The 14,803-nt window shown below is 40.6% G+C and overlaps 1 protein-coding gene across 14 annotated transcripts in view; it reads right to left on the bottom strand.

Moving 5' to 3' along the window:
* Nucleotides 1–14,803, bottom strand: part of THRB (thyroid hormone receptor beta) — a 390,903-nt gene that overhangs the window by 25,948 nt on the left and 350,152 nt on the right. For all 14 annotated transcript variants that reach the window (XM_058729739.1, XM_058729736.1, XM_058729734.1 and 11 more), the window contains 3 exons: nucleotides 13,658–13,758; nucleotides 7,995–8,142; nucleotides 4,657–4,862 (listed from right to left, as the gene is read on the bottom strand). In XM_058729739.1, the coding sequence (XP_058585722.1) occupies nucleotides 4,657–4,862; nucleotides 7,995–8,142; nucleotides 13,658–13,758 (455 nt within the window). The remainder of the gene's footprint in view (nucleotides 1–4,656; nucleotides 4,863–7,994; nucleotides 8,143–13,657; nucleotides 13,759–14,803) is intronic.

The raw sequence follows: 14,803 nt of genomic DNA, 5'->3' as shown, positions 1-14,803 counted from the left end.
AAATTCTTTTTCAAAATAAGATGGGCCATCATCACATACAAATAAGTGAAATAGTATATGTAGCAGTGTTGTAAGCAGAATAAAGGCCATAAGCCACACAGAACACAAATCCTAACATGTAGAAGCCTATTCAGACATGGATATCATTTAATGTCTTTAATGAAGGATTCGTAATGTCCTTGCAGGAATAATTTACCACTCAGTGAAATTTTTTTTCCTGAGCATAAATACTCAATTGGAGGCACTCTTCTGCAAGAGGTGTGTGTAAATATGTAAACTGGCTGAGACACAGGGCTTAACTGTACTGTCTCTGAGGATGGGCCAGTGGAACTGTACATTCTGTTTAACAAATATTTATTGAGTTCTGTTCTGGTTATCTACGCTGTGTAACAAACTACCCTAAAACTTACTGGCTTAAAACAACAAATTTTTACTGATGCTCAAAGTTGATGGGCTCAGCTGGGTGGTTCTCACTTGGGGTCCCTCATACAGTTGTCCTCAGATGGCAGCAGAGGCTGGTGTCATCTACTGGCTTTTTTACTCATGTTTCTGGTGTCTGGTTTGGCACTGGATTTGGCCTTAAAAGTCACTGTGCTAAAATCTGTTGCCCCCTTAAAAAAAAAAAAAATATATATATATATATATATATAAATATATATATAATACATATTATATATTTTATTATATATAATATATATTATAAAATATATAAAATATATTTCATATAAAATAAAATATTTAATAATATTGTATTTTAAATAATTTATATAAATATTTTAAATATTTTAAATATAATAACAATTTATATAAATATTTTAAATAATTTGTATAAATATTTTAAAAATGTTTATATAAAATAAAATATATAAAATATATTTTATTATATATATATTATATATATATAATAAAATATATATAATATATATATATATTTTTTTAAGTTTATTTATTTATTTTGAGAGAGACAGAGACAGCACAAGTGGGGGAGGGACAAAGAGAGAGGGAGAGAGAGACAATCCTAAGCAGGCTGTGCACCATCAGCATGGAGCCCGATGCGGGGCTCGAACTCACAAAACCATGAGATCATGACCTGAGCCAAAACCAAGAGTTGGACGCTTAACTGACTGAGCCACCCAGGTGCCCCTAAATACCGTTGCTTAAAGGAATCACACACCAGCCCCCATTCAATGAGAGAGAAGAATGGACTCCACATCTCCATGGGAGAGAATGAGCTGTATATATAGTCAAGAAAGACTCTAATGGCAGCCATCTTTAAGAAAAGCTACCGTACATCTCAACCATACGTGTGATAGACACTGAAGTCACAGTACTGAATGGAACGTGGTCCTTCCGCTGAGGAGATGTGGGGGTGATCCCAGGCACAGAAGAGGATTGGATGATAGAAATGAAGCTCATTGTAGAGACAAATGGGACTGTGGAGGTGTTCTGATCTACCCCAGCACCCCTGTGAAAAAAAAAAAAGGCCTAGAGAAGCAGTTCTTTATATTTGGACCAAGAGGGGCAATTTCTTGAACAGAACAAGGATCTACAAAATATACATTTCATGTCAGCTCCACAGCAGGAGGGAGATTGTTGGGTAAAACAGTTGCTCTGTAAATGTTAACTTCCTGAAGAAAACTCTTGTTCCTGGATAACCTCATGGCCCTGACAAAAAACTAATGGCAAATCATTTTGTGCCATACTTTCTTTGGTTCCTTCTGTAGACTGATGAAAAGCATAAGGAGCCTTTGAGCTAAAAGTGCAGACCTCACTGTTTTTAATCATTAGCAATCATGCCATCTTTGCTAAAGAGACCATGAGACACGAAGAGATCTGAGTGTATTTTACCCTACAGAGTTTGTTTGTTTCTTTTTTTAATGTTTATTTTTGAGAGAGAGAGAGCATGAGAGAGGGGCAGAGAGAAAGGGAGACAGAGGATCCAAAGCGGGCTCCACGCTGACAGCAGGGAACCTGACGAGGGACTCAAACTCACCGACCATGAGATCATGACCTGAGCCCAAATCAGACACTTAACTGACTGAGCCATCCAGGTGCCCCTACAGTTTGTTTCTTGGCTTTCAGATACAGCTTGTGTAACCTCCTCAGCGAGACCTTTCTGACCACCCTGTTGGGAGAAGTGAAGTCTCTCTCCACTTCCAATTCTCAATCACTCTGTCCCATCAGGATGTTTATTTCCCTCATTGCACATGCCACCACCTGCATTTATCTTTTTGGTTAATCCTTACTGTCTTTCTCCCTCCATCGGAATAGAGCTGACTTATTCACTTCCTGGCACACAGTAGCTGCTCAATAAATGTTTTTTAAAGTAAAAGAACAGATCTTTAGAGTCTGGAAAAAGCACCCTAGTGACCATGGAAACGGTTTAATTAGGCTGGTATTCATTCTCTTTTTGGAGTAGAGAAAATTGAAATGCAAAATTCCCCAGAAGTCCAGATGTGCCCCAAATCTTCCACTAAATTTACTTAGTCACTACTCTGAAATCAGGCCTGGAAGTGGTTTTCACAATCTCCTTTTATGGCTGACACATTTGGGGAGATGACAGATTTAGGATTGGAGTAGGCAGGACTATCTCTTGTAATGCCCTAAATATATTGGATTAGAATTGATCTATCTATCCAGAATTCATATTTTCTCATTCCTGGCAGATATACCAGAGTAGTCCTGAGGATTTAAGATCAAGGCACCAAGAGGTGGCCCCTCCAAAGACATGTCTCTTTCTTTTTTTTTTTTTTTTTTTTTTTTTTAAATTTTTTTTTTCCAACGTTTTTTATTTATTTTTGGGACAGAGAGAGACAGAGCATGAACGGGGGAGGGGCAGAGAGAGAGGGAGACACAGAATCGGAAACAGGCTCCAGGCTCCGAGCCATCAGCCCAGAGCCTGACGCGGGGCTCGAACTCACGGACCGTGAGATCGTGACCTGGCTGAAGTCGGACGCTTAACCGACTGCGCCACCCAGGCGCCCCAAGACATGTCTCTTTCAAAGGCTCTTTGGGTTTGGATAGGTGACCAGGTTGTACAGTGTGGTGATTAAGAGCATGGATCCTGGAGCTGGGCAGGATCCATCACCACTACGTACCTTAAAAGGAGCTTTGTAAGTTTCCTTTTAATTTTTTCTGCCTCAATTCTCTGCTTGGGAAAATGGAGATTTTACCCACATTTACCTACATGGTTGGCATAGGTTAATGTACAGCAAGCAGTTAGAATCGTACCTGGCACTTGGTAAGAGCCATCTAAGTGTTTGCTAAATTACTGTTCATGGATGCCATCAACAGAGTATGTGAGAACCTGCTCATGACAACAGTGAAAGTAATTGAGGGCAGGTAGCTTATGGGTAAGATTTTTCTTTTCAGTTATTTTTATACTGTTTTCATAAAAAGACTATCTCCTTATAATGGTGATGTTGAGGTATGAGGACAATTATACACTATACCTTCTTGTTCAGATGGGAAGGAATGCTAATGTAACCTGGAGATACAAATAGACCACAGAATATCTGCTGCCGGGGCTCAGTGAGGTGCTCATAAAGGGTTCACATTATAAATTAAGGGCAAGGTCAGACTCTGAGATGGTCAAACACCAGCTGATGGTGGTGGGGGCAGTCCATTTGGTGAGGTGGGTGGACAGCCTGGACTTCTGGGCCTGGCTGCCACTTCCTAGTAGTGTGATCTTGGGTGAACCAAATAAGGCCTTTGGCTTGGTTTGCACATCTCTAAAATGGGGATAGTAATTCTAGCCCAACCCAAAGCATTTTGAGGTCCAAAGGAGAAATGAATGAGAAGGACTTTCACAATGGTTAGTTTTTATAAAAACATCAAACACTGATCTTCCAAGGGTCTGGAGATGCCTGTGTTCTCTCTATATCCCCACTCCCAAACCCTCTCCTTACCCCCATTCCCTTTCTCTTCCTGGACTTGAGTTCTTTTATTTTAAGCTAAACATCTTGACTTCTACTGCCATACACATATATTTGAGATATAGGACACTTCATTCTAGGGGTTATTCTTTTTTTTTTTTTTTTTAATTTTTTTAATGTTTATTTATTTTTCTGACAGAGAGAGACAGAGCATGAATGGGGGAGGGTCAGAGAGAGGGAGACACAGAATCTGAAACAGGCTCCAGGCTCTGAGCTGTCAGCACAGAGCCTGACGCGGGGCTCAAACTCACGGACCGCGAGATCATGACCTGAGCCGAAGTCGGCCGCTTAACCAACTGAGCCACCCAGGCGCCCCTCTAGGGGTTATTCTAAAGGGGATATTCTAAAGGGTGAGTTTAGGAGACTAACTGTATTACATGGGCATCTGAGAGAAGAAATGGGTTTAAGAAGGGAAAGCTGGCAGGTAAAGAATGTTACTGATGAGTTGATTCAAGGCTGGCCTTATTACCAGCAAAAGCAAACAGATAATGTGCACTAAGAAACTGCTTTAGAATTTAGTGACTCACAAGCCATCGATCATAGGAATGACCTTTGTTCTCAGACAGACCTGGGTTCCAATTCTGACTCTGCAAGTCGCTTGACTTCTTGGAACTGCAGTTTCCAAGAAGAAACTGCACCAGCATCCCAGGGTAATGAGGACTGAGTTGAGCAGAAAACGCCAAGCACGCGCCTGATATTTAGCTGTGTGGGGGAGCCTTACCAGGAATTTCCGTTTCTGCTTCCAGTGGCTGCCTTGGGCATTGGTGGCCACGTGGGCTTCCGTGACAGTTTTGATGAGCTCCCACTCCTCGTCTGTGGGCTCTGGCTTGTGCCCGATGGATTTCTGCAGCTCTTCCCGTCGTCTCTTCTCCCGGTTCTCCTCAATCAGTTTCCTCTTCGCCAGCCTCTTGCTGTCATCCAGTACCACTGGGAGAGGAGGAAAGATGAGACAAAACACACGGACACTCCCAGACACATGGCAGACTGCGTGTGCACCCAGGAGCCTCAGGGGCGGGGACCACTCATGCATAGATGGCTTAGCGGGTCCTGCAGAGTGGGTCGTGTTGGGGTATTTTCTCCCCCCAGCAGCAAACTGCCATCAACTAGCTTGTCTCTGACACGAGACCTAGGGCCAGACTCCCAATGGCTGGCCGGCTTTTCAAGAAAAAGCTCTGGGGGGAGTTGGACACTGGGCATCCCAACTCCACAGAAGGTGAGCCTAAATAAGAATGAAGCAGAGGGAGGTAAAATCTGTTCTATCCACGGCTTCACAGATAAGTCCGTCTAGCCATTTATCTGACTTCACTCTTAGGGTCTCTCTGTTCCTCCTTTCTTTGCCTCAAGTGGCTCTTAGTAAAAAGAACTTCCTATTAAAGAAAAGTTCTGGAGCAGTAAACAGGAGGCTAATGATCCCCTTCCTCAGATAAATAGGGCTTTCTTAAAAATATATTTTTTTAGTGTTTATTTTTGAAGGAGAGAAAGACAGAGTGTGAGCAGGGGAGAGGCAGAAAGAGAGGGAGACAGAGTCCAAAGCAGGCTCCAGGCTCTGAGCTGTCAGCACAGAAGCCCGACGCAGGGCTCAAACCCACAGGCTGTGAGATCATGGCCTGAGCCAAGGTCAGACGCTTAACTGACTGAGCCACCCAGGCACCCCTCTTTGTTAGCTCTCTTAAGTGCTAATTGAAATGTGGCTCAACCTATCTCAGGCTGCACAGGTACTCACTCTGCTCTAGTCTCTACCTGGTCTATCCTCAATGGTGGTTAAAGAGCCCAGGCTTTGGAATCTAGAAAGAGCTGGGTCTGAATCCCGAGACTACCACATTCTAGCTGTGTGACCTCTGGCAAGTTGCTCAGGCTCTTGGAGCTTTTTCATTTCTTCCTGTATAAAACAGGCTCAATAATTCCCACTTCAGAGGGTGTTCAGTGTGATAATGCACTACATGTGGTCAGTAAATATAGCCATGACTTTTACCATTTGTGCAATGGGGAAATAAGAAGGGCAGGAAAAAGAAGCCTATATTTCTGGGGTTAATTTCCAAAACGAAGCCATTTCACCAGACTCTTAGTAACTATCAGTAGAATGGAAAGGCTCAGGTTTTATGCTACAGAGTCATAGTATTTAGAACTGGAAAGAACCTTAGGTATTATCTAGCCCAACTCCCTCCTGTCACAGAGGAGGAAGTTGATCCAGAGAGATCATGACTTGCCTAAAGTCACAGAGCAAGTTCATGGCAGAGCCAAGGCAAGACCCAGGACTCCTGATTCCAGTTCTACAACATCACTGTCCTAGAGCCATTTCTTGATGAAGGTGTGACCTGGTAGGAAAAGAAAAAAAGCAAACATAGCAGGAAGAAGAGAACCAAAAGTACTCAGCTAATCCACAAACAGAATAACGAATCCCAGATCATCTAGACTTGATTGGATCGTCAAAGTCAGGTGAGCAATGGCAAATGTGGGAAATGGGAATGAGCCCTGTTTAGTCATTTAGGTTCCCTTATTAAAGGGATTGTTCCCTTTAATAAATGGGCTGTACTCATAGCCCCATTTCCCAAATGCTTCCTCTGTGCTGGGGATTGTTGCATTTAACATGCATTATCTAATTTAATCCTGAAAACAACTTGCAAGGTAGGCAATAAATTTCACAGAAGGGAAACCTGAGGTTAACTCTGATGGTCACACAGCTAGTAAGTGGCAGATATGGGACTCCAACAGTTTTTCTGATTATAAAGCCTGAGCTCTTATAATGCTTCATAGGGTGCATTCAAAATTAATTTCCACCTAGTCCAGATTAACACTGAGCTTTTTTTTAACCTTGTAAATATTCATATCTTTAACTTCTCAATAAAACAATGAAATGGATACTCAATAGTAACAGTTCCTTATAGTGGCACATCTAAATATTTGGTTCTAGGTCAATCATTTCACATATCCCTATCAGGCATATTGTTGGCCGTGGCTAAAGTCTTTAAAAGATAAAGACAAAGAACACACTCAGCCCGAGGTGGGGATTAACCCAGGATTTCCAGCCTAAAGCTGTCACACAACCCTCCTCCTTTTTAAAGATTCCCCATTCTGTCTTCTCTAATGGGAAAACCAGGACATTTCACAGATTTTTTTGTTCTAGTGGAGGGAACCCTTTTTATCACATAAATGTGAGCCATGATTATTTCCTCTTTCATGAGGAAAATCCTCACTGCATTTTTTTCTTTCTTTCTCTCTCTCTTTTTTTTTTTTTTTGGTTTTCTTTCTTTTTCTTCTCTTTTTTAAAACTAAAAGTTAGAGACTTTCATTGAGGTGCAAACATTTGTGCCAATAGAAGTCATTAACCCTGACGCCTGGCAAAATGGAGGCCACACATTCTGAGTGACACAATTCTTATTTTATTATTAGATTAATTAAAAGAACTGGTGTAAATCCCTTGCACAGTGCGAGAAGAAGAGACTCCAATGGCTAATCTCACTGCCATATGCTGTGGCACTTTGAAAACTGGGTAGGAGGACTGGAGCTTAGAATGTTTTTATGGCTAAAAATATAACAAACACCCAACTGCAGGATGACTCATGCTATATAGCACTCAACCTCACATTCTTCAGAAATTACTGAACACAATGTTTTCTGCCAGTGCCCCATCTCCAAAAATGTCCACAAAATAAATTCTTGTCTCTTCTTTTGAAAAATATTAGGACTAGTCCACAAGGCTCTCACCACATGAATGTTGTGTGTAATACCACACCTCATCCAGGTGAATGGACAAGACCACTCATTCATACTCTCTTGCAAACAGAGTATTGCTAATAGTCCTGCAGATGTGCTAGGGATAATTCACTCACTTTCCCTTACCTGTCGTCTAGATACTTTGAGAGTTAGGAGTTGATAGGGAAGGGGTAGGATGGAAAGCACCCAGCAATGACTGGGAGTGAGGGGTCGCTGGGAGTGCTACAGGTCTTCCCTCTGTCCACATGAGCCTCTATTTCTTTTCTGCCCAGTTGATCTCCTTGAACCAAACCTTTCCCCAATCAACACTCCTTGAATACGAAAAAGAGGAAAAAGATTACTTACAATCTGTTGCCATGCCAACATAGATGCATTTTTTAAAGCGACATTCCTGGCACTGATTTCGCGTAACTTTGTCTATGACACATTTTCCTTCATATTTACAGGAATAGGATGGATGGAGATTTTTCTGAATGGTTCTCCTAAAGAAACCCTACATGAAAAAGAAAGACCAAAGACAACAGTTTCATATTTCCTAGAAATAAATGACTTCAGAATTTTGTGTCCACATAACTGTGATGGATTGTTTTTGACCTTTCCTATGCATGGGCTTGTACCTTTACCTATTCACATATAGGACAGTTAGCCCAAACTGAATCTAAAGAATTCTATATCTGAGCTGAAGGAAATGTCCAGGACTATAGAGTCAATATCTTTTTGGCATTTAGTAAGGAAAAGAGGTTAATGGGGAAATCTAGTGTTCATTTTTATTTTTTCTAAACATTGAGTAATAAAAATAAATCATATTCTTTCCTTTCATAGAGTGTCATAATTATGTTGTTAAATTAAGCTGTGAAGAACCTTGCTACACTTTGCGCTGGAGAATAAGAGCGCTGGATACTTGTTATACTCTATTAATTAATAATTTAATCATTTGGTGATTAAATGGATGCATTAAATGACCTTCAGAGATTTAGTTTAATTCTTGTTTTTGACTCTTGCAATGTCCATTACCAGCTCAGATAACCCTTGAAATAACAGTACTTGGGGAATAGAAAATTCCAGATTCTCTACCCAGATTTTCTCAGAGCTTAATGCATTGGGGTTTTTCCTTTCATAGTACTCTTTTTCTCCAGTATCAGTAGACATATACCCTGAAGATCAGTAGGTGTCTTCCTTTCTTAAGATATGGGAGAGTGCCACCATAAAGGCTGCTGAGCATGCCATTTAGTCCAGGTTTAGGTGACACAAATATCCTCAAGACGTGTTATAGTAGAACTTTCCTGGACATGATACTCCAGTCTTGGCAATGGAGTTTCTGTATTGTAGGCATTAATGGTGGTGGAGGGCACTTATCATGAGGGGTACATTGCAAAGGGCTGTAGACACCTTCCATATCCTTCTGTCTCTTCTAACAACCTTATGAAGTAGGTACTCTTAATATCTCCATGGTAGGGATTAAAAAACTAAGCCTCGAATAGGTTAAATCACTTGCCCCAAATCATGTGGTAAGTACGTTGTAGAACTTGGCCTAGAGCTCAGGAGTCAGACTCTAAGTCTTATTTACTTAACTGCTTATATGATATAAACTGAGTTCAGTTTTACTGTATTATTTAAATGAACAGATGAACAGATTATAAATAGTACCCCCCTTGCCTTCATTTTATCCGTTTTAGTAGACTAGCAAAGCAGAAACACATTTTGAAGGATATTATCTACTAAAGCTTAAAGGGACCTCTAATTTTGTTACGTAAATAGTGGGACTGAAATACCAGCTGACCTAGATTAAGCCCAAATTTGAATTATCCTGGTTAACTTTCCTTGGCTTTGATTATGTATACATACTCCTTGCATATTCATTATTCAGACATAAGAGCCCTTCCTTGTAATGAAAAGGTCAAAGGTAGAATTTTATATCGGACGAGACAGAATACAATGGAAAAATGACAACAATAACCGAAACTAATGGACTTGATTTTGGGGTATGTGTGCAAAATCCCTTATCATTTCTATTGCTCAAGTCTCAACAGGAAAACTGTCACATAGTTGGGTTTTGTGTCCTTAAACACTTGAATCCATTAGTTTGAATGATGTTGATATACACTGATATACTCTTATCTTATATAAGATTCACTCAATCACACATGGGCAGCTGTTTGACATGTCAGCAGTATCTCCCTGGGTATTCAAGGTGGGCAAATTCTGCGAAAGCATGAATTCCCTGGGCATGTCACAGAACTGAAAAACCAGCTCCCCTGTGAACCTCCCTATTCCACCTCTGCTACCCTCTGTCCAATCCACCCTTCAAGGGTTACGCCTGCCTGCAGAGCAAAAGAGACCTGGAGATTCCTGGCAAGAAGACATGTGTCACAGACAGGGAGGAGAGGGACTGGGTGGCATACCTCCTTCTGGAGGAGGCAAGGTCTCCCCAGAGGTGGCAGCACCAAAGTCCAGGGCATCTGGGGAGAATGATGCTCTAAAGATAGGAAACTTGGTACTCTGAAGTTAGGGAGACCCTTTTCTCACACACTGTGACATTGTCTCGTGTTTTAGAGGGAGGACAGCATACTGAGGAGTCAGATAATGCTAAGGAGAGGATCAGGTGTGGTGTCCCAGACACAGGGGTGACATTCATTTTTCCAAAAAAAGCTACTTTGTGAACTTTTAAATGGAGCGAATGAAATAATTTATACACTGCTTATTTTGGGAAAAGTGTTGGGGTAGCAGGCTCTGCTTTTCCTAGTGACATCTTCCCTGTGGCTTATCTCTGATGGCTTTTCTTGGGCTCTTCGTAGACCAGATCTCTTTAAGACCCCTAAGCTATAATGAAAGCATATTTGACACAGGATGAAGGGCCACTGGAGTGGAGTCAATGTAAATGTAAAGGTACTAGGTCCTTTAATTTTAAAAAGGGACAAAAACTAACTTCTGCAAGTGAACTGAATACAGAATGTTTAATGTAGTCTACCTGTAAAAAATCTTTTTAGAGGTGAACTAACAAAAGACGTGCCCCAGGGACTAGATAAGGACATACATGTCATTGATGATTTATTGGCGAGATGGGGTTTTGCTTTTAGAAGTCAACATCAGACGTGTTTCTCTCCATTTTGAGAAGGACTAGATCCTCTTATTAGTGGTCTGATATGATGCACTAATTAGTGTGATAAGGAGCTAAGTGTCATTCTGCTGGTTCAATATTTGGGCAACTTATAATAGCTGTGAATCTTTCTCAGAAAAATAATTTGTTGTGGGGAAGTATCACCATTCCTTCTGTAAGAGATTCATAAAAACTGGTTCATCAAGGGGCGCCTGGGTGGCTTGGTCGGTTAAGCGTCCGACTTCGGCTCAGGTCATGATCTCACGGTCTGTGAGTTCGAGCCCCGAGTCGGGCTCTGTGCTGACAGCTCAGAGCCTGGAGCCTGTTTCAGATTCTGTGTCTCCCTCTCTCTCTGACCCTCCCCCGTTCATGCTCTGTCTCTCTCTGTCTCAAAAAATAAATAAACATTAAAAAAAAAATTTTTTTTTTAAATTAAAAAAAAAAAAACAAAAAAAAAACTGGTTCATCAAGACAGACACAACAGCTCCAAAAGATTTTTACTGTCTTCAGGGGAAAAATGGGCAAAAAAAGTTTCTCCCCATATACACTGCAAGTATGGGGTAGAAATATTTTAAAGTTGTAGGTTTGAATAAACAGAATGTGAAGCATGACCTTTTTCATCTTTGGCCACTCTTAAAAACTGTTTCATTCAAAAAACTGTTGCCTTTTTCCAAGATACTTTGTCCTTACATTAAATGCATGATCACCCCAGGAGAGCTGCTTTCTGGTTTTATGATGGAGGCCATCCTAGAAACAGGATTCTGATCTGAGATAAAGGCATAGAAGCTGAAAAATCTAGCTTTTTGCTACATGATTTCTTTTAAGTAAACCTCAGTTGAATCAGGCTCTAAACATCCTGTGATCTTGGCAAAAGAGGCTAGTGGATTTCTTGATCATCATGAAGACATACATAAAGCAGGGACACAGGTTAATAGGCTTGATTCTCCCTTTGTTTAGGTCAATCACTAATAAGCATTAAGTTCTCTGCAAGGCACATTTAGAGTCACTTTGGGAGTTGAGTATTAAATGGAATTTTCATTAGAGTCTCTTCCAGAATTCAGAATTTACCATTAGTAACTGATTTTTGAAAGAGTCTCAATGCTGCATAATCAGATAGGCAAAGCTTTATGAATTGGGGCTAATTTAGAAAAAAGGCCTGTTTGAATTACTGAGCTTTCAGAATGAGAGAATATATTTAGACTAATGCAGTTTTATTACTTTCAAATCAAGCCAATAACAGTGTGCTTTCAAGAGACAGTCTGCAAGTCCCCCAAATTAATAAATAGTCAGGACTTATTTGTAATCAGTTCCGTTAAACTCCTTAAGACATTATTTTCATAGATGTAATAGCAATCTTTAGCATTGTCTTTGTTAAAAGGTACACATTCTAGATCAAAGGGGTCGGAGTGAATGAAAGCACACTACATCACATTACAAAAAACAGCCTTGCAGATATAAGGCCTTGGGAACTTAGAAATGCCTGATTCCAATGGATATATCATTTCATCACTTTAAGCAGGCTTCCGCTAAGGGTTTCCTAATTTTATGGATAAAAAATAGGGAATTTTCATGGAAGATCTTCCACTAGGGAAATGGGGCACCTTATCTTGAAACCAAGCTAACATGCTGATTTTAGGGGTTTTGGGTCAAAGGTTAGGAGAAAAGGGGGGGTTAGTTGGAGGAAGGGAAGAGAGAAGAGGGGAGGTGGGCAACATAGGAGGGAGGACCGAATTATTTTAGACAGTTTAATATAATCTTTGCCTTAGGGTTTACATCCTGTGATCATCTGGTTTTAAATACAAAAGTAAATAAAACATTCTACAAGAAAAAATTTAAGAAGTCTTTCCCTGACTTATTATACTTCCTCATTTATAAAACATTAGCTGAACGTTGGATGTAGCCCTGGGTTAAGCTTTATTTATTTTACAGTGGATTTTATTTTCGAGGCTAGGTTGTTGGACCAAAAGATATTTGCCAAAAAGCTCATCTTAATTTTGATGATGAAGAGTATAAGTAGGCAAATTTAGGCTCACTTTCGGGAAGTGAAGTGTTCATCACTGGTGTATTCTTGTCAGGTATTTCCTGAAGATGGGACTGTAGAGCATAAAATTAGCTGATGGATGCCCAGAATTTACTTATTGGCTGAAGGCTGTGCAGAAAGCCAATGTGAGTAATTTCAGAACACAATTGACTGTAAGTAGCCTCAAAGATATTCCTTAATGGAACCCTTAAAAGTGAACATATTTACTCAGATTAACAGCCTGGAGTAGAGCAAATCCTGTCTCTTCAACTACTGCTGATAAAAGAGGAGGAGAAATGGTCATTTCTTGGGAAAATATATTATAAAATATCTATGCATTTTTAAACTCAAAGTGAGAATATTATTAATTTCTTTTCATCTTTAAAAAATTTTTTAACGTTTATTTATTTTTCAGAGAGAGAGAGAGGGAGAGAGGGAGCACAAGTGGGGGAGGGGCAGAGAGAGAGGGAGACATAGAATCTGAAGCAGGCCCCAGGCTTTGAGCTGTCAGCCCAGAGCCTGACATGGGGCTTGAACCCACAGACTGGGAGATCATGACCTGAGCCGAAGTTGGACACCCAACCGACTGAGCCACCCAGGCGCCCCTAATTTCTTTTCATCTTATGAGTTCTCTCCCTGTCTTCAAAGCCAGACATTATACTCTTGCAAAACTTTATTTAGTTGTTTTTGATTTGAAAAAAAAAAAATAAATTCGTTTCTTGAAACTGCCAAAAAATGAGGAGGACAACCAGACACTTGGATGGTAACAGGCTGTGAATGTTGGAATTTGGTTCTAATTTCAACTTAAACTTCTTGTTGCATTCTGTTGGAATCCTGGGAGGGGACAGGAGCTGGGCTGGGTGCTGAGCTCACTGGTCCAAGGGCAGTTACCTTGCAGCCTTCACACGTGATGCAGCGGTAGTGATACCCCGTGGCTTTGTCACCACACACTACACATAGCTCGTCCTTGTCTAAGTAACTGGGGATGTACCCTGTGACAAGGAGAAAAAAGGAACGTGAGAAAACAATATCATGTTAAAGTCAAAGACACACCCTAGCTTGGAGGAGTGGAGGAGGATAAAAAGAGGACAGGAGGTAAGGTGTGGCAGGGAGGAGGCAGGATCAAACTGTTTCATACATTTGAATACAACTTTTGTATTGGGGTTTATATCTTGTGATCATTTAGTTTTAAATGTAAAAGGTAAATAAAACATTTAATGAGAAAAAATTTAAAGTCTTTCCCTGATGTAATATACTTGCTCAGTATCTTATACTTATCCACTATCTTATCTCACACATATAGAGTTGATACTAGGCCCAGGATTTCTGAATGCCTTAGAAATAGGTGTGACCACTCTTGCTGTGCAGGTAGGAATATATCTGAAGTCTGTTGGATCCAATAAATCATGCAGAGAGGGCAAGATTTGAGATGTCTGGAATGCTCTGGGTTCTGGAGAACACAATCTCTTTTGTAAGGCTTATTTCAGAACTTTTTCTTAGAAGACTGGATCGACTTTGGACTCAAGGTACCATGCAATAAATTCAGAAAACTTCATAGCTTGGAGATCGTCAAGTACTCTTGAGGTGAACACGTTTTCAGAAGTTTGCTTGGCCTTCCTAGGGGTCACACTAGAAATTAAAGCATAGATCTTCTAGCCAGATCTCCTAACTTCTAGTATAAGTGATGATGATCTTTTTCTAAAAATAGACAGTTAACTTTAAGTAGAATGAACAAGCCATCTAAAATTTTTATTTTTGGTTAGGGGCGCCTGGGTGGCGCAGTCGGTTAAGCGTCCGACTTCAGCCAGGTCACGATCTCGCAGTCCGTGAGTTCGAGCCCCGCGTCAGGCTCTGGGCTGATGGCTCAGAGCCTGGAGCCTGTTTCCACTTCTGTGCCTCCCTCTCTCTCTGCCCCTCCCCCGTTCATGCTCTGTCTCTCTCTGTCCCAAAAATAAATAAAAAACGTTGAAAAAAAAAATTTTTATTTTTGGTTAAACTTGTGACATTATGACACAAAACCCAACAACACTGGGTAGT

The sequence above is a fragment of the Neofelis nebulosa genome, chromosome 5 (assembly GCF_028018385.1).
Source record: "Neofelis nebulosa isolate mNeoNeb1 chromosome 5, mNeoNeb1.pri, whole genome shotgun sequence".
Taxonomy (NCBI): domain Eukaryota; kingdom Metazoa; phylum Chordata; class Mammalia; order Carnivora; family Felidae; genus Neofelis; species Neofelis nebulosa.
Note: the sequence above shows the minus strand (reverse complement) of the source record. Positions and strands in the feature narration are given on the sequence as shown.